This window comes from Lissotriton helveticus, chromosome 7 (genome assembly GCF_964261635.1).
Source record: "Lissotriton helveticus chromosome 7, aLisHel1.1, whole genome shotgun sequence".
Taxonomy (NCBI): Eukaryota; Metazoa; Chordata; class Amphibia; order Caudata; family Salamandridae; genus Lissotriton; species Lissotriton helveticus.
In genome coordinates, this window is record NC_136068.1 from 1,098,324,247 (window position 1) to 1,098,349,630 (window position 25,384).

The following is a 25,384-nucleotide window of genomic DNA, read 5'->3' on the forward strand; positions in this document are numbered from 1 at the left end:
AGTATTTATCCCTTTGCGATGTAGGAGGCTGGATTTAAGGATTCGGTAATTTACCGATTCCTTAATTTAAGGAATCGGTAAATTACCGAATCCTAAAATACTATGTCGGGAGCACTCAAGGGAGTGCATTTTTGGTTTAAGGATTCGTTATTTACCACCAACTACAAGTTGGTGGTAACTAACGAATACCTTTAAAAAAACAATTTTGAGCTTTTTTAAAAGTGCCATGTGGGCATGTATGTACGCCACATGTGCACACATGCACGATTCAGGGGTGCAACAGGGTGTCAATGTGATACCCTGCCACCCTTGAATATGCTCCCCCTATTACCGATTCGGTATTTACCGAATCGGTAATAGTGAATGGCTTCCCATTCATTCCTATGGGCCTCCAGGCCCATAGGCATGAGTGGGAAGGTATTCCTTATTACCGATTCGGTAAATACCGAATCGGTAATAACAAATATTACCGAATCGGTAAAATGTACCGATTTTTTACCTACATTCTATTTATCGATTCTTAAATACCAAATTGGTAAAAATCGGTAAATAGAAATTACCTACATCTAGCCCTAAAACAACAAGTGGAAAATTTAGAAAACTGAAATAGGCGCAAAAACTTACACATTTATGGCCTTTTGGAGGGACTTGAGGGCACTGATCCTCTTATTCTCTTTCAATCTTTCCTCCCAAAGCTTCTTAATATTCCAGAATCTCCTCCACTGAATATCCAAAGAGCACACCTCCTGGGTTGTACCCCACAAGCTTCTTCTTCATCAACTAAACCGAGAGGCGTTATTCTATATTTTTGGGAATATACTGATGTACTTCAGGTCTTACAGGCAGCCAAACTTAAGGGAAAAATTTATTGACAAGGATCTAACCTGTTTTTTGCTCAAGATTATGCAAAAGCGACAGCAGACCGTCGGAAGCAATTGATGTGAGACCGGCACTTCAAAGTTTTAATGCCAGATATGGTTTGTTTTATCCATGCCTCTTCAAGGTGACCTACAAAAATTAAACCACTAATTATGAAGACCCTCTTCTATTACAACATTTTTTGGATACCTGTAGGGTAGGGGATATGGAGATGGCTCGTTCTTTGTTGATTTGATTGTTGTGTTAGCATTGTTGCTCTCTATTCTACTCCTCTTTTTTTCATATTTTTTCTTTTTCAGTTACGTTGTCTGTAGAGGGAGCAATTTGGCGCCTACTAGTGTTTTGTTAGATTTGATCGTTCTGTTTTAACTTTGTCGTCATTTGTCCTCTCCTTCTCTGTTATATTTTTCACATTATATTGGTCATGTTTTGTTTTATATAATGTATTTTCTTCTTGTTTCCATTAGGTAAGGTTTTTCGTGGTCCCCTGATCTGTGACCGTTACCCCGTCTGGATGTCCTCCTCCTTTTCCCGTCCTCGTCTTGGAGTTTTTTCGGTTGGCTGTGCCGTCTTCCTTATTGTGGCTCCACGAACATCGTTTTCATTGTATGTTCGTGGTATGTCTTTTTGTTTTTTCATTATCTTTTCTTTTTTCTATCCTATTTTGGTCTCTATATTTGACGATATATAATTATTCCCTAGTTTTTTCTCTACTTACTTCTACATATTCAAAATGTTTCTTCCTTTCCATTTTTCTCCCTCTTTCCAGCCTCCTTTTCTTACTTCTCTCCCTAGTTATTTCATGATTTATTCAATTATGTTCCTTTTTCCTTCATACACATCAACACTATTCCTCTTTATTACCTTTTTCCTTGTTATTATCACTACTTTACACTAGTGTACTCTTTGAATTGTTGTTAGATAAACTAAGATAAAAATGTTATCCTGAAATGTTAAAGGTTTGGGTTCGCCTATAAAACGTCAAAGGGTTTTATCACATATTGCTGGTTTGAAAGGTGACATTGTTTTATTGCAGGAGATTCATGTAATTCAAAAGGAAATATCCAAACTTCTATTGGTTCGGGGAAACGTAATGAGGTAGCTATTCTTTGTCATAAACGTTTGGATATTCATGTTGTTGCTCAAGAAGCGGATAGTGGAGGTAGATGGGTCTCGGTTTCTTTGTTGGTTAACAAAATCCCTTTGACTATTTTTAATCTATATGCACCCACCAATCCTAACAAACTTTTTTGGCCCCAGATTTTATCCAAATTAATGACATATAGTGATGATTATTTGAGTTTTGGTGGCGATTGTAATATGATTGTTGACCCCTTTATCAATAGACGTTCACATTCTAGATTTATCCCTTCTAATATCCATTCTCAATTCACATCTACTATTGCCCAACGTTCCCTTGTTGATGCCTGGAGATTATGCCATCCTAACCTTCAAGAATATACCCTTTTCTCTCCTGTTCATTCCACTCAATCCTGTATAGACTACCTGTTTATATCTAAGACCCTTACACAACATATCTCACATTCCGATATAGGTTCTATTTTGCTTTCAGACCATGCTCCCGTATCTCTTAATTTAGATTTGCTCCCTCCTACAGTGGGTAAAACTCCGGGACCTGATGGGTTAACAATTGAATTCTACACTCATTTCTCCCAGATCCTTCTTCCTAAATTATATCAATTATTCCAAAACTTTATCTCTACTCAGAAATCGGAAGGATCCTTTCAGGAGGCTTTAATATGTCTACTCCCTAAAGAAAACAAAGACCATACTTCATGCAAAAAGTTTAGGCCCATATCTTTGATCAGTTTACATTATAAGATCTTTGCAAAAATACTTGCCCTTCGTTTAGATTCTTTATTACCTCATTTGATTGAACAAAGTGGTTTTATTAAAGGACAACATTTATCTGATAAAACTTAATTGTTTTTTAATGTATAAGCAAATCCAAAAGATATACAAATTCATTAGCAGCAATTTCATTGGACGCCGAAAAGGCGTTTGTTAGAGTGAGTTGGCCTTTTATTTTTTCAATGTTTGCTTGGTTTGGTTTTGGCCCAAAATTCATCAATTATGTTTCTTTATTATACTCCTCTCCCAAATCCTTTATTTTAGTCAATGGTCTTGTATCTCCTTCTTTTCCGTTGCATAGAGGAGTTTGGCAGGGTTGTCCCCTCTCTCCATTATTATTTATTCTTGCCCCGGAGGTTTTCTTAACCAAGATCAGATTAAATAAAGTTATTACAGGGTTCCCATATGGTGACAAATTATTAAAACTCTCAGTGTATGCAGATGACATTTTATTATTTATTTCAAATCCACAAACCTCCTTCCCCGTTTTTCTATCAGAAGTAGATGATTTTGCCTTTGTTTCCTGTTACAAATTAAATGCTGATAAATGTGAAATCCTCCCTTTAAATAGTTTATGCTTTCATGCAGATTTTTCTGCTTCATTTTTTCATTGGAATTCAAATAAGATTAAATATCTTGGTTTATAGTTCATTACCTCTATTAAAGATACTGTCGCTCTAAATTTGAAAGAGTTACTATCAGTTGTATCTGTATCCACTTTGCGATGGCACCCTCTGTACTTATCATGGTGGGGTCGACTAGATACCATAATAAAAATGATGTTAGTCCCTATCATATTGTTTTATTTATCTAATATCCCAATCAATATTCCTGAATCCTATTATATACAGCTGCCTTCTATTCTATCCAAGTTCCAATGGCATAACAAAACAGCAAGAATGTCCCTTTGTAAACTTTAAAAAAACTAAATATATGTGAGGTGTTAATTACCTTGATTTTCACTCCTATCATTCTGCATTTTTTCTTAATCAATCTTCGCTATGGTATAATAAACATATATAATGTAATAATACATTTTTTTGTTGGGAAGGATTGGTTTGCTCTTGGTCAGCTTTTATCAGCTTTTTCAAGATGGCGTCTGTATCCCATTCCCAATAATGCAATCTCGTTTTTCCCTTCCCTCATCATATCAAACCAGATATTTATCTTTAACTGAAACAACTCAATCTTCTTATAATGATTTATCCTTTAACCTTCCACTTGTCCCTCCTTCTTCTAGCATAACTTCACTTTTATGCAATACACCTTCTGCCTCTCAAATCTATAAATCCTTAACTAACATCGCTCTTTCGCTAGATAAATTAGAAGTGAAACTTAGTTGGGAATCTGACCTAGGTGATTCCTTCTCCATTTCACTCTTGAATAAGATCTGGGCTAAAATATGGAAGTCCTCTAGAGCAGCCAACACAACACAGACCCTACTTGTTTGTTTGTAATAGACTTCTCATTACCTCTGCTAAACTTCACAAAATTGACCCTAGCATTCCCTCTAGTTGCTGGTCCTGTGCTTATTCATCGCTGACCTCAAACACATGTTATTTAACTGTCCACTCATTCATGCTTTTTGGTCTCGAGTCTGGCAGCACATTAACATTATTTTTCATACCCATATTCCATTTTCCCTCACTTTTATTTTTCTGGGGAGTATTTCGGAAATTTGACGTCGTAAGCCACTGATATTATTGATTTACTCCTTGCTGTCGCCTTTCAGCAAATTACAAAATCATGGAAGGGTACCTCTGCGGTTTCTTTTCAGGCATGTTGGTATGGTATCTGCTATAATCATAGGTTGAATAGAGCTTATGTATATCCCATCTCGCTTGCAATTAAAAGAGACTTACTTTGGTTGCCTGTCAATGAATTTTTAAATGTATCTGCTACAAAGATGTCTTTACATGAACCCTCCATTGAAGAAGTACTCAAACCACCTTGATTTTTGTAACCATTGTTGTTTTATTTATTTCCATTTTACCGTTATATGCTAATATAATACATTAGGAACGTTTTATTGTAATACTGTTCTGCTTATACATTTATGATATTTTCCCCTTTTTCCTTCTTTCGCTTGTTCTTTCCCTCCCCCTTTTTTCTTTCTTTCCTTTTCCCCTTCCTCTTTCTAATAAGATGTATTATTATCTTCTTTTAGTTTATGATACCAATCTTGTATTATCTGTATTATGTTATACTTCTTTTTCATTCATCAAATAAAACCTTTAAAACTTTAATAAAAAATCACCTCTGAGGTTGTGGTGGTCTCAAAGATCCTTTTGTAGAACCTCGAGGATCTCTGCTGCTCTCCTTTCTAGTAGGACCCTGTAGATCCCCAAACCCTTCCTCTGGTATCTTCTCTGCCTCCAACCTACTTTAAAGTCTAAGCAGGAAGCACACTGGCTCACACGGAATCCTGCATATTTCTTGAGATTGCAAGCTTTCTGAAAGGATAATAGAGTTGGGGCGTGGTCAATCATACACGACGATCACCTGCCCTGTGACTGACTCTCTCCCTTTCCAGGGTATTGGACTCTCTGGTTTCGGAAATCTATAGATGTTCCTATAGGTCAGCCTAGCTCTTTTCGCATCAGTAACAGATCAGGTAAAGAAATGTGCATATTCCTTAGCTCTAGAGCAGGGGTCTCCAACCTTTTCTGTACTGAGAGTTACTTATGTTCAATGAAACGCATTGAGAGCTATAAATATTATTAATGTTGTATAATCTCCATTTTTTATATGCTACTCAGAGGTTGCTGGAGAGCCACAGTAGATCACAAGCTGCTGGCTGGAGACCCCTGCTCTAGAGGCTGCAGGGCAATTGAATGTTCCCCAGCAGCTGGACCCATCTCTCTTTGTAGCAACTGTGCTTGTTGCACGACAGTAATAAGTATTTACCAGCAATTCTGCTAGAAATATACAAACATACAACATATTTCAGCTATTTGGAACTATCACTTCTATTTCTCCATTACATGTGTGGAGCAGAGCTATTTTAAATAATTGGTGGTGTTGTCTGCCTGCATAAAAGACACACAGTGACCTACGTACAAACTTTTCAGTACAAGTAATGGTTTTTCGATAGCCTTTTCTTCAAAGAAAAGCAGGAAAAGCAGTAGCAAGGAAAGCGGTGAGGAAAGGGGTTTGATTTATTGCAAGCAAAGCGATTCGCTCCATACATAAACATGGCCCTACAGATTTGCCTCTTTTGGTTGTCTTAGAAGATGTCTGAATTGGGTAAGACAAATATGTCGCCTACTTCACAGAACCTTAAGGTGATTTACCTAAGCACACAGATAGAAAGTGGCTTGCTTAGGATCACATTAAGTGACAGTGGGAGCAGGGGACTCACAATCCTTTTGTGTTGAACCTAAACAATCCTTCAACCGCTGGACCAGGCCTTCTTGTCTGTACCTTTAGTGCTCCCTCCCATGTACCCATCTTCTGATATATGTTTGTGAGGGGGAATGACAGTATTTTTTATTTTGTATGTGGACTGTTCGCTTTAGTAAGTCATGCTTTTTGTCCTACACATACTACATCTCATTACAGAACAGGGGCAACATGGTGAGAGGTGGGCAGGTCCCGCCGGCCGGGGTGCATGCAGACTTTAGATGATGCCGTACTGCGCCAGCTCATGCAGCTCCAGGTGGTTGAAGGCCTCCCAGGGGCAGATGACGGTGATATCTGAGGAGGAGACAGAAGAGGATGTTAGAGGGAACACTTCGTACATAAGAAAGCGAACATCTGTTGCTATCAGACATGGCTTGACAGCTCTGTCCCATGTTTCTACCTGCTACAAAGCCCTCGCATCTATCTCAGGCAAATTTGAATTCTATTTGGGACATTTTTCACCATCCCTGCTGGGACCATACCCTATTCCAGGCTACACCCATTGACCTTCTTCTAAGAATAAGGCATACAGAACGTGACGATTACTTTCCATATGATGGTGTACTCTTACTCCATGCATTGACACCGTGTCTACTGGGCGACTCTTCCAATGTATCTAAACCTCAGCATCCCCCTGGTGCCTGATTCTCCTACCTTGCCAACCACATGACGTAGACGCAGCTAAGAAGCTCCCAACAGACCCAGGTAGGCGCTCACTAAACTTGCACAGTGAACCGCTCCCACCTCTTTGTCAATATCATTGCTTCTCTTATGGTTTTTGTTGAACATAGGAGAGCAAAGTAGGGAATACTAAGCATTATACTTGGTTGCAAGATATTATTCACTGGTGTAAATTTCCAAGTAATTGCCTAGCTGAGCTCAGTGTATAGACAATACGGTATTGGATGCCGCACAACGGTGCCACAGCAGCTTACGAATTGATGACTTGCCTTACATTACATTTTAACTCACCACTAGTTTTCAATAGTGCTTTGCCTATGTGAAAATTGATTAATTCCAGACGACCAGGCTCTTTGGCGCAGGTAGAATTGGGATAGAGCGATGGGCAAGCCAGGCTGGCTAGCATCTGACATGCCATGTAAATGACTATGCTCAGATTCACTAGTGCAAATCAAATGTGGCACGAAATTACACGCTTCCAACAAATCCCTCGACTCCTCACAGTCCGGCTTCCGAGCCAAACACAGCACTGAGACCGCACTCATCGCAGCAACAGACGACATTCGAACTCTACTGGACAATGGAGACACAGTCGCCCTCATCCTCCTCGACCTCTCCGCAGCCTTCGACACAGTCTGTCATAGCACCCTGTTACAACGCCTCAGAAACATCGGAATCCAAGGAAAAGCACTGGAATGGATCACCTCGTTCCTTTCCGGAAGAACTCAGAGAGTCCGCCTCCCACCATTCAAGTCAGAGGCCACTGAAGTCATTTGCGGCGTGCCACAAGGATCTTCACTCAGCCCCACCCTCTTCAACATATACATGAGCCCCCTCGCGGCCATCGCACGCCAACACAACCTCAACATCATCTCCTACGCTGATGACACTCAACTGATCCTTTCACTCACCAAAGACCCTAACACCGCCAAAACCAACCTACATGAAGGTATGAAAGAAGTAGCCGAATGGATGAAGCACAGCCGTCTGAAACTGAATTCAGACAAAACAGAAGTCCTTATCTTAGGTACCTCCCCCTCCGCCTGGGACGACTCTTGGTGGCCAGAGGCCCTTGGAAAAGCACCCATCCCGACGGACCACGCACGGAACCTGGGCGTCATCCTGGATTCCTCACTCTCGATGACCAAACAAGCCAACGCCATCTCATCATCTTGCTTCAACATTCTTCGCATGCTCAAAAAAACATTTCGCTGGATCCCCACCGAAACTAGAAAAACGGTCACCCACGCACTGGTTACAAGCCGCCTGGACTACGGAAACACCCTATACGCCGGTACCACCGCAAAACTTCAGAAAAAACTCCAACGCATCCAGAACGCATCAGCCAGACTCATGCTAGACATCCCGCGTAAAGACCACATTTCTGGTCACCTGAAAAACCTCCACTGGCTCCCCGTCAATAAGAGGATAACATTCCGCCTCCTAACCCACGCACACAAAGCACTTTACGAACTTGGACCCGAATGCCTCAACACACGACTTTCCTTCTACACCCCCTCCCGCCAGCTACGCTCTTCCAACCAAGCCCTTGCTGCTGTTCCTCGCATCAACAAAACCACCATGGGAGAAAGATCCTTCTCCTACCTGGCGGCTAAAACCTGGAACTCACTTCCCATTCACCTTCGCCTCACTCAGAACCACCTAGCATTCAGAAAGCAACTTAAAACCTGGATATTCGACAAGTAATTCCCCACCCTTCTTCAAGCGCCTTGAGACCCTCTGGGTATGTAGCGCGCTATATAAATTAATTGACTTGACTTGACTTGACTTCCTTGATAATCCCGTTTACCTCTAGCCTTTGGTGTTAAATTTAAAGGTACTCCTACTGGCAAACTCTTCATTGAGCATCAGTGTTAGGAGCTGGGATCTCCAGCGCCATGTGGCTGGGCTTTCTTTTGTTTCTGTTTTTACTAGCCTATTTAGGGGTGAAATATGTTATGAGAAGAATGCACACAAAGGAAAACACGCCTGAACTAAAACCAGCAGAGTGTGGTGTCTGAACAACCCACCTGAGCTCAACAGAAGCTTAAAATGCTCTGGGTTGAAAGGTGAGGAGGCTCTAGCATGAGCACATTTTCCTCAAATAGTGATATGGACACAGCGGTGAGGAGGCATCCTTAGGGGAGATACATTGACATCTGATCCTCAACCAGTGCTAGGGGTAGAGAAGAGAGGAAGCAGCGAGGCACTCACTTGTGTCTGTGAACCCTAAGGTGTGTTCTATAAACTGTGGCAATGAGGTATCCATGAATGTCCACACACACCCCGCAATAAAGTGCTGTAGACATTGAGGCAATGCGGTGTGTGCGTGTACTGCTTCCCTATCAGCCAAATGCTAGACACTCAGCCAGTAAGTCATCTGGATGAAGAGATCTTCCAATGAGTATTACTGATGCTGAGGCTTCACGCTTGGACATTTTTTTTAACAATAAACTTTGCACCCTCGATGTAAGGTAGTGAGGCAAGGGTTGTCTGTCTGCAGAATTTCTGAACATGAGTTGTAGACTGAAGCACTAGGAAGACCAAAAGCAAAACTAAGGGGAACAGGAGACTTTTGTTAAGTCATTTTGAAGAAATAAAATGCTCTTTGTACTGGTAGGTTTTGTACCTGTTCCAAGTCCTTCCATCCCTGGGATGTCGTCTCCAAACCTGCAGCAACATGGAAGATAAGACACATATTAAGTCCGTTTTTCTGGACCCGATCAAACAATTGAAAGAATTTTTCAAAGAGCCATCGAAATGAAAATCATAAAATCCTTAAAGACTTATTTACATTCCATAAAGCGTTTTTTCAATACAATGGGGACAGGAACGCCCACAATTATCTGATAAACAAAGAATGTTTTTCTCGGCACTACAGAGTCACAGGCCTGTCATTAATGTCCTAGTTTCCTCATAGGCTCAGTCTGCCCCTTGTCTGATAAAAGGTACACACTGAATTCCCTGTTCTTTATCTTTTGCTTGGTTGCCTTAGCTTCATCGACCCAAACACCCCTTCGTCCAGCCCCCTTTGAAGTCATGCCCGAAAGCGTCTCATTAGTTGTGGGTGGGTGAACCAGGTGGCGTGGGGATGCTCCTGAGTCAATCCTCGCAGGTCACTTCCCTTCCCTGGCTGCCTTTCTGTTTATCAGCTCTGACCTACCAACGTCCTGCCAGGGTATTCTTCCTGGCTCACACTCTCATGCTGAAGAAATCTACTAGCCGCATCGACTGTTTGGTATCTACTCGGGATGCAGCACGTCTAATTAATATCTTTTTCAGTTATCTTAAAAACTTTAAAACATCACCATAGTCTCACATTGTATGTTGGCACCTGATAATGAACACCGTTTTTTCGCCATAGTGTGTTTGTTATGTTATGTTAAAAGAACGTGGTATCTCAGCACTTTCCAAGATTTAAGACAGGACAACCCATTAAAATAGCATGATCTTCAAAGTTTTTAAAAACTGGCAAAGTTGGTAGAAGATAGAATATAGAATGAACGTTTATTCCAGTGAAAGGGGGCAAGGTAAGAAAAAGCCCAACCGCCATATCTCCGGGTACAAATATGATGGGGAGTATGAATAAAGACTATTGGTAAACCCATCCATTTTCTAAACTACAGAGATGGTATAGAGTACCCCAAACTTATCTACTGATGTAAAATTAAACGAACTCAGACAATGATGGTCCTTCCCTCTTATTTTTCCACTGCCCATTTTTTATTTCCATTTTTTGTCTTTTGTCCTTCAGTCTCTGATACCTAAATGATTCTTTCCCTTACTTTTTCTAACCCCTTATCCCATTTTCCTCTCTCTCTTTCTCCCCAGTTTCCATTTTATTTATTTATTTATTCAATGTTTTCTATAGCGCAAATAACACCCAAAACTTAGGTGTCAGAGCAATCTACTTTACAAACACTTTCAAAATCAGCTGATATCCAATTCTTTAACGTCAAGTACATGTATATGATTTCCAATAACATTGGCATAAGCTTACCCTTACACAAGCCACATAAAATGAAGAATACTAGAAATCACTAGATTACAGAACAATCTAAGGACAAAATACTTGCAGGCTGAGCAACAGCAAGAATGGCGATATTCTTCACTTAATCTGCCTATGCGAAGAACTGGACGAAGCGCGGCAACAGCTCCTAAAAGAACCTCTTAAACAGAAAGGTATCCGCACCAGAAGGCAAGCAGTGCTGGCCTGCTTTAACCCAGTAAATATTCAATTAAACTGCAGATTGGCAAAATTCCTGTCGATGGCTGAACAAAAACTGCCAAAAATACCAAAATGTGCTTCACAAAATTCATAGGCGCAAAGCTGACTAGCAGACGGAAAAAGGGACTTAGCAGAACCTCATCAAAGATGCTTACCAGCAGCAGAGAGACAAATCCTGCAATAAACAGAGAAAATTTGATCGGACAAAAGGGCAAGCAGGGCAGGAATAAAGATAATGTGAGACCAGCACATGACAGCATCCAGCAACCTATTGACTTTTCCTTAAATCTAGCACAACCTAAATGTGATTTTAAACTGCAATGAATTTTCATCTTTGAATTTTAATTGGTTTTAATCACGATGTTTTAAGAATTTTGTAGTGTTACTATTGCAATGGTTTTAGTTAACTATGCAGAAATAAATAAACTAAACTGAAACTAAACTAAACTATATTACAGTAAAGCATGCCATATCATATTTAAATTTCAAACTAAGACCACTAGTGAGATCTTAGATAGCCACACTGGTTATATTATTGCTAGTCTAATCAAATATACCTGTGGATTGATCAAGGTACCTGTCCATAGAAAACATCACTGTTGACAGTCGAAGGGACTCACTGTATCCATCCTAGCTGAATATAGCCATTAGAGCTTAATCAATGACAGTAAACTGGTTCGTGAAATGAGCTGTTTCTTTGTTCTGCGATTAGCAGGACTTTAATCCTGCTTACAGTAGCCTACTTGAATAGCTGAATGTAGAGGATCGCCGGGTTGATTGCAGATCTCAGAAAAGTCTTAGGAATCCCTGTTGTTTGTTATGGGAGAAATGTACCCATCAGAAAGGACTTAGTCTCCTCTTTGAATCACGGAGCATTGGTGATTCTTCTAATATTCGGTGGGAGCGAATTCCAAATCCTTGCTGCATCTCCCGTGAACGCTCTACCATATGTTCTCTTCTTACGGAAGGATGCTGGTTTCCGTAAAAAAATCTTCAGATCACCTGGAGGGTCTACTGTCTCCAGGCAGCGTAATTGTCTGGGCCAGGTAATGTGGAATGTTGTGGTGTATTGCCTTGTGTTTCATAAATGCAATCTTTAGCTGTATTCTTGCATCGTACGGTAGCCAATTGACCACTTTCAGATGAGGAGCGATGTGGTCAATTTTCTTTATCCCGTTATAAGTCTAGCTGCTGCATTAAAACAAGCTCTTAGGGGAGCTGTTGAGATCTTAGGAAGTCCTAATAAAGTTGTTCATCCATACTCAATTCTTGATATGACCAGCGCCTGGACTGCCATTGTAAGATCACCTGAATCGATGAACAGCTTCAATTTTCTGAGGTACCGCAGATGGAAACAGGCATTTTTTTCCAATGTGCAGATGTGGGTTTGCATGTTTAATTCTTTATCCAGCATGATTCCAAGAGACTTAGTTGAATCTACTAGAATCCAGGTACCGTTTAGTGCAGGGATCATCTTGGTCCATTCCTTAATCCTGGTGGATCCTTTAGGAGTGTAGATCAGAAGGAATTAATGTTTTTATGAGTTGAGCTTAAGATGATTGCCAGCTAGCCATTCAACTGTTCTCTGTAGTGCTTGGTTCATTATGTTGAACTCTTCAGTTGATGAGATCTTCATATACAGCTGAGTGTTGTCTGCATACATGTGGAAGGAAATGTTGGCCTGTTGTAATACTTCTGTTAATGGTTCGATGTACAGATTGAATAGTGAGGGGGATAGAGTTGATCCTTGTGGAACCCCAATTTGAATTGGAAAGGGTGGGGATACCTTGTTGTTCACCAGGAATCTTTGTGATATGTTCTCTAGGAAGAAATAAAACCATTTCAGGACTTTCCCGATAAGCCCATGCTATTCTCCAGGCGGTCCAATAATTTAGGATGGTTTACTGTTTCAAATGCAGACGGTAGGTGAAGAAGGATCAGGAGACAGGTTTCATTACAGTCGAGAGCAAGCAGAGCGTCATCTACTATGTGCAGAACTGCTGTTTCTGTACTGTAATCGGATCTGAACCTTGGTTGGTAGTCATTTAGTAGCTTAAATACAGTAATGGGGACTCAGTTGTTGTTGAGCAAATTTTTCTAGTACTTTGTATAGCAAGGGAATGGTTGTAACCGGCCGAAATTTGTTTGGGTCTGAGGGGTTCTCAATAGGTTTTTCGCAGTGGGAGAAGCAGAAACATAAAATGGTAAAACTACCATATTATGTTTCTGCTTCTCGCACTGCCTGGATGTACGGTCCTGCTTGAGGGCAGGAGGGGAGTGGCTTGTCCACTGTTGTGGGCCCTGACTGTTTGGTAGGCCCTCTGGAGCCGACCAAACCAGTCATGCACACTCTCCCTTTTTCTCTATGTAGACTGCAACAGAATGGCTGCGGTGGATTCCACAAATGGGAGCGGGAGTTTGTGAAGTGTGCTTTTCACAATCTGTCCTGCAGAACTCAGCAATTTCATGTTCAAAACAGAAAACAAGCACTAAGCTTCAACTCAACACAGAGGTAACCAGACATCTATTTGGGTGGAAATTTCTTCCACTCTTCCTGGCTCTTTCCTAGCTCTTTCCCGGCCGGCACCCGGACAGCGGATACTTGACCGGGAAGAGACGGCAGAATAGCCGGTATGGAAGCCCCCATAATGACACTGCTGAGAAGAACGGGGAAAGCGGGACAAGCCCTGAGTGCTTTTTTCCATCAACAGACTATAACTTACAGTCTATAGTTACTTTAGTCTATAGTCACAGTACAGCCTGTGGGATCCTTATTACTCACTAAGTTCCGGGCCCTTTGTTCCCAGCGGGGCTGCTCTGGAATAAATACTGAGGACATCAAAGTTGAATTAAGAAATCTGGTTCATTCTGCACCATCTCCCAGAGTATGAACAGGCTTGCAACTTCTTGAGATTGGCATTTGCTGTGCCATCAGGGACAACTAGGTTTCTCGCCAAGGGGGTAAGTACATGTGCTCTGCTGCCTGCTGGTGCATGGGGACTTCTTGTACTACTTGGTTGAGGGTTGCTGGGGGAGTTCCATGTGCCAAAGCCTTTTTTCACCTCATTTTGTAATTACGCTAATTTGTCACGGGAACAGCAAAAGAAACTTCTTGGCAACTCTCAATATGCGTAATCTCTCTACAATCACTGCTGCAACCCATCTTAATTCCCCAGCTCTGGTTCAAAGGGTCAAAAACACGTAGGACAAGCAGCAGCCTGGGGAAACCGCGTTGCAGCCTTGAGGAAAGATTTGGGACTGCTCGCAGAAAATTCTGAGATGGGTACCACAGAGCTTTCCAAGCAAGATTATCTGTGGGGACCTCGGCGGATCTGGATTCGAGTACCAGCCCCGTCCCTATTGTTTCTCCTGAGGCCGGTCCCTCTACTTCTCAAAATCTGGTTGATCCAAAGACAACGACCCTCGCGGTTGACGCTTAGGCTGGAAAATACAAGGAACTTTAAAAATATCCTCTATTTTTGAAAGCTAAATTTGGATTAACATCCGCAGCAGAGGGGGCGGAGAGTGTTCTATCATCAGATGAACTGCCACCTGACTCTAGTAAGGATGGGCATCTCTGTGACAGCAGTAGTCTTCCTCACAACCTCCTGCACAACCTTTGCCTTCTCCCGGGTGGAGCCCATCTGAATTCCATTTTCCCAAAGACGATGGGCTGGCTGTACTTGATAAGACCGTATCCTCTGTCGCATCTGCAGTGCAATCTGAATCTGGGTCGGAACTGATTCAGGAAAGTTCCTCTCAGGACAATAGATTCTTCACTTTGCAATGGGATGCCAAGAGTCTCCTCAACTTAATTCTGGAGGAGATCAGAGATCTCAAAACCTCTCAATCTGCGGAAATTGCTGCTATCCACGCCCACCTCACTAAAATCGAAGACAACACGGCTCGGGTCCCAGTGCGACTCCTTGAGGCAGAGACTAGGATCTCGCAATTGGAGGATCATAGTTGTTGTTGAAGTTTATTTTAAAAGTTAATTAAAACCATTGCAACACATAGTACAAAATTCCTAAAACATCATTGTTTAAAACCCTTAAAATAGGTCATGAAATAGGAATTCTTTACAATTTATAAAAGATAACTCAGTAAAACTGGTTGAAGTGCACTTTTTTACACTAGCTGCTGGAAAGTACTGATCCTTGTATTAATTTGCTCTCGTCCTGTTCAACCATATACTGTGTTTACAGCATGGACTCACCCGGGCATGTGCATTTCTTGCATGCAGGAAGAGGGAGCCCTGGGACGCCGTATGTCAGGTAAGTCCTTTTTAATTACTTTTAATCAGTTTAACATTAAATTAGGCATGTAGAAGAGGGCAGGAGGGAGGGAGGCGGGCCGCGTGTAGTGGGGCTGCGCAAAGTGTTTGGGTGGGCGTAGCTTCCTCCCCACTTCGCGGAGCTTTGCGGAGCCCCACTACGCACACTACGCCCACCCCTCTTTCATTAAAAAAATTTCCTCCTGGAATATAATGGAGATTTGACTCTTATGCGAGCCCATCGGGTTCCGGCACATCTTCCTCCCAACGCCAAATTCCCACGAACAATCCTTGTTAACTTTGGGGACTACAGGGTTATCTAAGGCTGTAAAGCAGCAACAGTTTACCTCGTTGGAGGTTCCACTTTGTCGCATTTTCCCTGACATGTCTGCCTCCGCCGCCAAAAGGCGAAAAGAGTTTGTTAAAATGTTGCACTTATTCAGTAAACAGGGGGCACAGCCAAGGAGTGCATAACAGAGCAAACTAAAAGTGCTGGTAAAAGGTAGATTACATGTATTTTGCAGTGCCCCCGAAGCACAGGAATTATTGCAACACATCTCTTCAAACAAGTCCTGATTGGTTCGATCAGGGCTTGTAAAATAGCAGATGTACTAGTTGTTTATTTCTTTCTTTATCGGTCTTTCTTCTTTTCTGAGTTTGGTCCTCTTTTCTCTCACATAGCTTCTGAGGGTTGATATTGTCCTTTTTTTCCCCTTCTTTTTCTTTTCTTTTCACTGTGGGAGGGGGAGGGGTATGTAGGCCGGTAGCACCTGCACAAAGTAATGGTTCCAGTTATGGGGAGTTGGGTAAGCCTGTCAGGTGTGAGCAGGTATGGTGGACTGCTCACCGCGGCTTTTAGGGGAGAGGGGGTTGCCCCGGGGTGGAATGGGAAGCATGAGGGAAAAAAAGAGATCCATTTGTAAAATCTAGATTCATCCAATTACTATTCATAAATTCATATTCTGTCAGGGCTAGGGTGGAATTAATGATAGATTCTGCACCCCTTCAGCAATCCATAGCCTACTTCGCAACCCCTTTAGGACTATAGCGTGCAGTGTGCTAATGGATAAAAAGGAAATTCTAAAGGTGGTCTCTTTTAATGTCAACAGTCTTAACAATAAAAAGAAAATGTGGGCCTTTAAATCATGGATTAAGACAGAACATCTGGCTGTTATTTTAATTCAAGAGACCCATATATCGGAGGGGAAGCTAGTAGATTTTTCTAGATTTAGGTCCTGGGCAGCATACCAGGGCTTCTACTCCTCCTCTGCATCACATCAGGGCACAGCGATCTTCTTGGGCCAACAATTTCAAGCCAAGGTGGTTAATTTTGTAAGTGATTAGAGAGGAAGGCGGTGTTGGGCGACCTTCAATCTGGGGAATAGACTTCTAACTGTTGCTAGTATTTACGCTCCAGTAGAGGATAATCTTGTACCATACCATTTCAATCTCTAATACAAATTCCACGTGAAGTGATTATAGGGGGAGACTTTCATTTTTTAATGAACCCTGAAATTGATTTCTCAGTCATTTCTAAAAAACAATTAAAACCTAAGACTTTACACTCCCGTAGTGCTGGTGTACGAGGCACTCCTTGTCTGCCTTCTGCCCCCTTCAGCCTCTCTATCTGCTCCGTGTCACCCTCTAGCTTCTTCACCCTTCCGGCTCTTCTTTCACTTTTTCTCCACTTTCTGCTCAGTTTCACCCTCCATTCTCTTTACTTTTCTCTGCTTTTTGCTCCGTTTTCACCCTTCAGCCTCTTGACCCCTCACTCTTGGAAGGGCGAGATTTTGATCGATACCTTAGCACTATTGATCCAAACCTCGATCTGGTCGACTGAACCTTTGTTGCCTGTCTTTAAGGTACAAGGTACATCTATTTCCAAGTTAGTTCACCCAATAAAGGACTCTGCTCCCAAAGATCACAAACAACTTCTAGCTTTCAAAAGTTTATTGTAAGGATATGATAAGCTGCAAATACAGGCATCTCAGAATGAGATTCACGAGATACACAGGTCCAATTACATACATGTGCTCTCGGAAAGCCCTCAGACGAGCAACGGAAATCACTAACACAAGTTCTAAGAATAATAAAGCTATCAGCATTGACGCATATCTCTCCTTCATTTAAGTTGGAGGAAAACGCACAGGTTAGGCTGTCCCTACCCTGCTCTAGATGGTATCCCTACTTAACCAAGTCCCAACCTAACAAAGGTGTCAGCAGTGAATGACCCCCAAGGGAAGTCACTCACTCTAAGTCTCTTGGTGAAAACCTATAGTTCTCCAGTCATGACCCCTCTCTGCCTACCCATCCGCTCTCTAAAGGGTCCTCAGGTATCTGCTCTAACTCCACCCAGGGGTGCTGTCCCTAATACAAAACAGTCAACAACATTTGAGACGCCCCTTTCGAGACGCCCCTCACGTGGTGTAGCTTCTGGCTTTTTCCATGATGCTTTGTATTGGGCCTCATACGTTAGAGTTGACCTTGCTTCTCAGACTCTTCTCCGGCCCGCTGATACCCCTTAAACATTCCAGAACCCTCCTCCATGTCTGGGCCGTCTACTGAACAGACCTCTATTCATTCATTTATAATTGGATCCCCCCTTTTCCTGTGCAGACAGATATCTGCAGCCAAGAACCCAACTCTCATAGACTTCCAAAAAGGCCTGCAACATTTCTAAGCCCAGACATGTACGTGTAAACCAACGTTAAAACATTTCAGGCCTACAATATTTCTCATAATGATTATAGCATTCAACTTCTTCATTAATTAAAGCATGTTAATACTCTTATTCTATTATTCAGTAAACATCTCTATAAATCATGGCCCATTTAATGCAATGACCAAAACATTAATACAATCTGTGTCGTGAAAAGAAACACCTTCCCTTTTAGCTCTGGCCCTGAGGCCTACCACATTCTGCGTTTAACCACATACCATCTTACATTTTAACAGCTACACGACATGGATTCAGAAATAATCACATCTACTAAAATCATATAATGTCACACATTTCTGTATTAGTTCCACTTCTACTTAAGTCTCTACATTATCTATACATTCAGAATATAATTACAGATACTATTAGCACTCATGGCATTTCTCCTCATGATTTGTGCTTACTACAGGTAAGTGTGATGTACTCATACATTTTAAGTCAGTTTGCGCTCTCTCAGTTCCCCCCTTTGATGACCTCTCGGGGTCATCACTAACCTTTAGACTGCAGTTATTGCTGGCATTCTCTGCGCTTCCAGAGCCCTCAGACTCCTGTACTGATTATCTTGTATGGCAGCCAATCTCTGCAGCTGCTCTCTTTGGGCCCTTTCTGACCTTCTTGCTCTGTACCATTTGAATACCCTCACCAATCCCCACAATATGATCCCACAGATCAATATTATGATGACAGGTTTTAGAATATACCACACAAAGCTTTTGCCTAAGGTGGAAATCCACCCACCAACTGCACTCATTCCGTGGCCCACCTTTTCCCAGACATTTTCTTTACTCAAGTCTTCGATCTCCTTGTGAATATCAGTTATGTTCCTAATAACCTTCTCAAGGGGTTTTGAATTGTCTGGAATGTAAGTGCAACATTCCTGGACCTTCAAAGCCTTACAGACTCCGCCCTCTTTTGCTAGTAGGACATCTAATGCAAGACGGTTCTGAAGAACCATAGCCCTTATCGATTGCATCTCTCCTTCTACCAGCATTAAGGACTGAGCAGTGCTGGCAGACAACCTGTCGACGACTGTTGCCAGCCGTCTAATTTTAACATCATTAAGGATTACTCCCAAAAGAGGGAACATAGCTCCAAAGACATCTCCAACCATTTCTGCATCTCCTATATCTCTCCTTCCCCTCGATAATGTCTTACCCTCAATGATCACTAAGTCTTGTGCATGATATATTTTGGGGAAGACAATTGCTAAGTAACATGATCCATACCAGTTGTCAGGTAGTCTCACGTAGGCATTTCTTCCACATACAAAATACACATTTGGAATCACTTGCCTTCCCTTCAGGAAATCTTTAGTATAGTACTCTAGATTGAAAGCATGTTCACAGTCGACTTCTCCAACGTATATATTTTCATAATACGTTTTGGCTCGGTGAAGACATAGCTTTCCTCTCTGCGTTTTATCTAAAGCTATTGGACCACTACTACCCTTTCTCTTGTGTGCCTTCTCTTCCTCGGTCCAATCTGTTTTCCATTGTCCTGATTTTTTCAAAATCTTTTGTCTCCTGTAACGATCATCCACCTGCCCTATGAACTTCTTCTCGACTTCTGACACCTTGCATGTCAGGTTATTTCTACGGGCATGTGAAGTGTCTAAGGTAATCCAAGGAATGAAGAACTTGGCCAATCTGTCTTCACTCTTCCAGTAATCCCATTTGTTCATCTGCTTATAATTTGGGACTTCTGGCAACACTGAATCATAATTGGAGAAATAGTATTCAAAACTATCTCTCTCATAAAATATACTAAGCAATAAGCTACATGTAATGCCATATGTCAGCGGGAGGTGATGATATCGAATTCCCTCGTCTACAGACGCCGGCAACTGCATGCAGACGTAGCAATCCTTAACCTCCATGGCATCCACGTATTCATATAAGAGTTTGGCATAAGCATTTGACCTAAAGTCTCCTTGGGACTCATCTACGTGTAACCTGCGGGCTTCTGCAGCTAATAACGCTTTCTCTTGAGTGTTTTCCCCTTTTTCACCAGCAACAGTGGGTGTAAGCGTTTCTACAGATTTCACATCAGTTACCTTTGCCTCTTCCTCATGTCCCTTTACATAAGAAATTGTTACCACTAAAGCTATTAATATTATCACTCCTACTATTAGTGTACCTATTATACATTTAGCTCTGCGGTTCTGGGTGCCGGCCTCCATTTCGTCAGACAATATGGCTCTCTCTTATCTTAGCCAAAAGTTCTTTTCCTCTCGTTCCTTTACAGTCTCCTTTTAATCCTTTTGTCCTTAGAATCCACACAATTGGAAGCTGACAACCTTCTTCGCAAAAGTCCTTTAACAGTTCAAACAAGACAACCCTAGCCCTTCTCCATCAACTCAAGGGAAGTTCCCTAATATTCTCTGCTTCCTGGGCGCTAGGTAATCTTCTTTTTCTGGTTGCTTTATTTACAAAGTCCTTAACAATCTACTATCAGATTTGTTGTTGCAGCTTCAATAGCATAGTTCAATATTTCCAAACGAAGATTGTGCTCTTCATGTGCTGTTATCGTTGTACCAAAGTCGGGGAATTGCAATTCTGAAAGAAACATGTGTTTTAACTTGCTGAGGCGGGGAGGTCTGGGGAGCATGAATGTTAGTGACCCTTCTTGTTCGACACCGGGTACCAACAGTCGTATTTCCACGGTGATAATGGGCTCAGAACTGGACACCACCACCGCTCGGATCCTCCCTGTCTCCGGTTTCACAGACATTTGTCACCAGATATGTCCACTCAGGTGTGGAGTATCTTCTGTTAGGCACACGCACTCTTCTTGACCTTCTTCGGTCCGGTGCTTCAGCGCCCTGAGCACCTTCTTCCGGGTCTGAGTCTTCTGATATCGGAGGAAGGGTTACTTCTGGAGTTGACCTCAGGCTAGAGCTCCTTCTTTGCGGCCAATTTGCTTCTCCACGTGCCCTTCTACTCCTTCTCCTTCTTGTCTGTTCTCTCTCTCTCTCAGACCTGTCTGTGTCTGACTCGTACTCCCAGCTACTTTCTCCTTCTGTAGCGTCGTCTGTTTCACTGTTGTACTGACCGTCCTCAGCTTGGTCAGACTCTTCCCCTGCTTCCGCTGGCACCTCTACAGCTTGGCTAGCCCCCTCTATGGCTTCTCGGTCCTCTGCTGGACGTCTATCCGAGAGAGGAGCTGTTTCTTCCAGAGGTGCTGGAACCCTTCGCGTATGTGACGCGTGGATCCAATTGGGCAGGCCTCCCACCTTCACAGCTGTGTTCGTGATCAGGATGATCTGGAAGGGCCCACGCCAACGAATATCCAAGCAGCTTCTTCTCACATGTTTTTTCACCAGGACCCAGTCCCCAGGGTACAGGTCATGGCACGGGCCCTGGCACGCTGGAACCTCGGCAGCCTGCACCTGAAGGGACACAGAACGAATGGCGTCAGACAGCCCCTTACAATAGTCCAGGATCATATCATCTGTGATATTTAACAGTGCAGTAGTTGGGACAGATGGCAGCCTCATTGCTCTCCCCATTAACACCTCATGTGGTGATAACCCCGTTCTTCTGTCTGGGGTACTACGAAGGCTCATGAGAACCAATGGCAAGGCGTCAGGCCAACTCAGGGTCGTTGAGGAGCACACTTTCGCTATCCTAGCCTTGATCGTGCCATTGATCTGCTCCACAATTCCTGAGGCTTCTGGTCGGTAACTGCAATGCAACTTCTGATCAATATTCAGAGCTGCGCAAATCATTTTCACAAGCTCGCTGTTAAAATGGGTTCCCCTATCTGATTCCAAAAAGGCCGGCACCCCGAAGCGCGGAATGAGTTCCCTGAGCAGTAACTTGGCCACTGTGAGGGTGTCGCACCTACGTGTAGGGTATGCCTCAACCCATCTGGAGAACACACAAACAACCACCAGAACATAGCGGAGGCGGTTGCACCTTGGCATTTCAATGAAATCTATCTGCATCCGATTGAATGGACCTCCAGACCTTCCTATGTGACTTAGTGTAACTGGTGTTCTTTTTCCTACGTTCAGCTGCTGACAGGTCACACAACGCTGGCACACTGCTTCTGCTGCTATTCTAAACTTAGGATTGTACCAAGTTTGTCTAAACACTCTCAGCATAGCATCTCTCCCTAAGTGTACGGGACCATGTATGAGTCTAGCCATTGGACTCACCATCTCATTGGGCAACACTGCTCTGCCGTCTGCTGAGACCCAAAAATGGGACTCACCCATTACACATCCTGCCTTTTCCCATGTTTCTTTTTCAGAATCAGGAGCATTTTCTTGCATGTTTGACAGTTCATCCCAAGTATCAACAGTTTCCAGTATCATGGCTAATTCAGTCCTTACATTTATTCCACCCACTTCCACCTCTGTGAAAGAGTACCCTTGTTCCGCGCAATACCGCGCAACTTCATCTGCATATCTATTGCCTTTTGAAACAAAGTCCTCATTTCTGGTATGTGCGGTGCACTTTACAACTGCTATACCTGCTGGGCATTGCAACGCCTCTAACAACAGGCGCACAAACTCTCCATTGCGAATGGGAGAGCCTGAAGAGGTCATGAACCCTCTTTGAGACCATAACTGCCCGTAATCATGAACTACCCCATAACCATATTGGCTGTCGGTGTATATGGTGACTCGAATTTGATTGCTTGCCAAACAAGCACGTGTCAGGGCAATAATCTCGGCTACCTGAGCGGAGTGTACTCCTTCCAGGCACCCTGCTTCCACTACTCCAGTAATTGTACAAACAGCATAAGCTGCTCTCAACTGCCCAACTTCGTCTCTTACACATGAGCCATCGACAAAGAAAATTTCATCTGGGTCGGTCAGTGGCTCATCTACGATGTCGGGTCTGGGTTTGGTGCATAGTTCAGTCACATCAAGGCAGTCATGGTCTGTACATTCATCATCATCCTCGATATCATTTGGGAGTGGCATCAAGGTGGCAGGGTTCAAAACAGAGCATCTCTTGAGGGTCACATTCTCTGCAGCAAGAATAACTTGCTCATATCGCGTGAGCCTGCTGTTGGTCAGATGCTGTGTTTTGGTCCTGGTCATCAACAGTTCAACAGAATGGGGCACGCACACCTCTAACGGGTGCCCCATGACGATATTTTCACATCTTTCAATGCTGACACCCGTTGCAGCAACGGCTTTGAGACATCCGGGCAACGCTGCGGCTACTGGGTCTAAAGTAGCCGAGAAATAAGCAACTGGTCTACGGGCATTCCCATGGATTTGGACCAACACAGACAACGCACAACCCTCTCTCTCACAACAGTAAAGAAAAAATTGTTTATTGTAATCAGGCATTCCCAATGCCGGAGCACGACACAGGTCCTCTCGCAGCTGTAAGAATGCCATCAAACAGTCTTTGTCCCATGGTACCGGATCGCTCACCTCCTTGTGCGTCAGTTTTTGCAAGGGTTTTGCTTTCAGTGAAAAGTTCGCGATCCACTGTCGGCAATAACCCACCATCCCTAGAAACATCCTGACCTCTCTCTGTGTCTTAGGCGCATTCATTTTCATGATCGCCTCTATCCTGTCTGGTGACACCTTTCGTTTGCCTTTCTCTATTCTGTGTCCTAAGTACTGCACTTCTGTCAGGCAGTACTGCAATTTTCCCGGGGACACCTTGTGCCCATTGGCAGCTAGGTGATTTAACAAAGCAATGGAGTCCTCCCTGCAAGCTTCTTCTGTTTCTGACGCCACAAGGAGGTCGTCTATGTACTGGACCAGAACTGACTTCTGGGGCAGCACTAGACTTTCAAGATTTTTCTTTAAAAGCTGGTTAAAGATCGATGGACTCTCTGTATACCCCTGAGGGATACGACACCATGTTAGGACGCGATTTTCCAGCTTAAATGCGAAAAGAAAATGGCTTTCTTCGTCCAGAGGGATCGAAAAGAAAGCCTGACAAAGATCGATCACTGTGAACCACTCTGCTTGAAATGGAATCTGAAACAGTATCACTGATGGATTCGGTACCACTGGACAACACGAAACGACTATGTTATTAATCTTTCGAAGGTCTTGCACTATCTGAAATTTCCCATTTGGTTTCTGCAGACCCATAATTGGGGAGTTGCATGGACTACCCACGATTTCTTTCAGTATTCCCTGTTTAATCATGGACTCGATCACGGGTTTTATGCCTGCAATCGTTTCTGGAGTCAATTTATATTGGGGTGTTCTTGGGAACTCAGCATGCGGTTTCACTACAATTTTCACTGGGTCCACCCCTTTGACCAATCCTATCTCTTCCCCAGTGAAATCCCATACTTCTGGTGCCACTGTCTCTCTCAAGTCCCAGGGGAGCTCATCTACTGTCAAAGTAGGGTACAGCTCCACGCATATTCTTGAGTTTGCAACTTTGAAATCTGCGTCATCATCATTGGTCAATACCTCCACTCCCTGAGGTGTACAATATATAGTACAATTCAATTTACACAACAGGTCTCTCCCTAGCAGACACACAGGGCTTGAATCGCAAACCACAAATTGGTGCTCATCGCTGTACTTCCCTATTTTCACCTGTACTGGTTCTGTCAATTGGCTGGTTATTCTCCTATTTGCGACCCCTACCACTTGTATGGTTTCTCCAGACATGGGCAGGTCTGGAACTGCAGCTGATCTGATCGTGGACCTAGTGGCTCCTGTGTCCACCAGAAATGTCGTAGGGCACCCTGCTACTTCTGCTTCCACATAGGGTCCCCTCTGGTCCACCTCTAAGGCTGCCCCAAGGGTGCAGTCTTCTCTTTCCACTCTCTGTCCGGTTAATGGGTCCACATAATAGCACTCTTCACCTTCCACAAACAGGGGCATTTGTCTATAGGTCTTACCCACAGTCCCTACTCGAGGAGGCTGCGGGAACTGGGCTCGGGGAGGAGCCCCCCCCCCTTTGAGCACCTTTCCTTGGTATGGCGTCACCCCTCTTGTAGGTGCGCTCTGGACCTCTTCCTCCTCTATCTCTTGTTCTCCTATCTCTACATTGTAGGGACACTCGCGTTTCCAATGCCCCACCTCGTTACACTGGTGGCACCTAGTCGTTTTCTTCAAGGCAGCTATGTCTATTCTGGGTCTAAAGGTAGAACTCTCCTCATTGCCCTTGTTCTGACTGTACTGCTTCTTTCCTCCTGTACCTGTCCCTTGCTGCTGTTGCTGCGGTCCCCCCTTTCCTGCTGCCTGCATCTGTACCACCATCAACTTTTCTTTTAGTTTCTTAGCCTTGGAGTCTATCTCATCACAGCAGTACCTGGCATATCTCAGTATTTCATCTAGGGGTTTACTTTGCCAACAAATCGAGTGTTGCTGAATCATTAAACTAATATCCGG

General features: G+C 43.1%; 1 protein-coding gene across 1 annotated transcript in view; it reads right to left on the reverse strand.

The window, feature by feature from the left end:
• Nucleotides 1-4,705: 4,705 nt before the first annotated feature.
• PDE6G (phosphodiesterase 6G) overlaps nt 4,706-25,384 on the reverse strand; it is a 187,725-nt gene continuing 167,046 nt past the window's right edge. Inside the window, exons 3-4 of the mRNA XM_078650774.1 lie at nt 9,464-9,504; nt 4,706-6,447 (exon numbers count right to left, since the gene is read on the reverse strand). Coding sequence (XP_078506900.1) covers nt 6,371-6,447; nt 9,464-9,504 — 118 coding nt within the window. The 3' untranslated portion in view covers nt 4,706-6,370. The remainder of the gene's footprint in view (nt 6,448-9,463; nt 9,505-25,384) is intronic.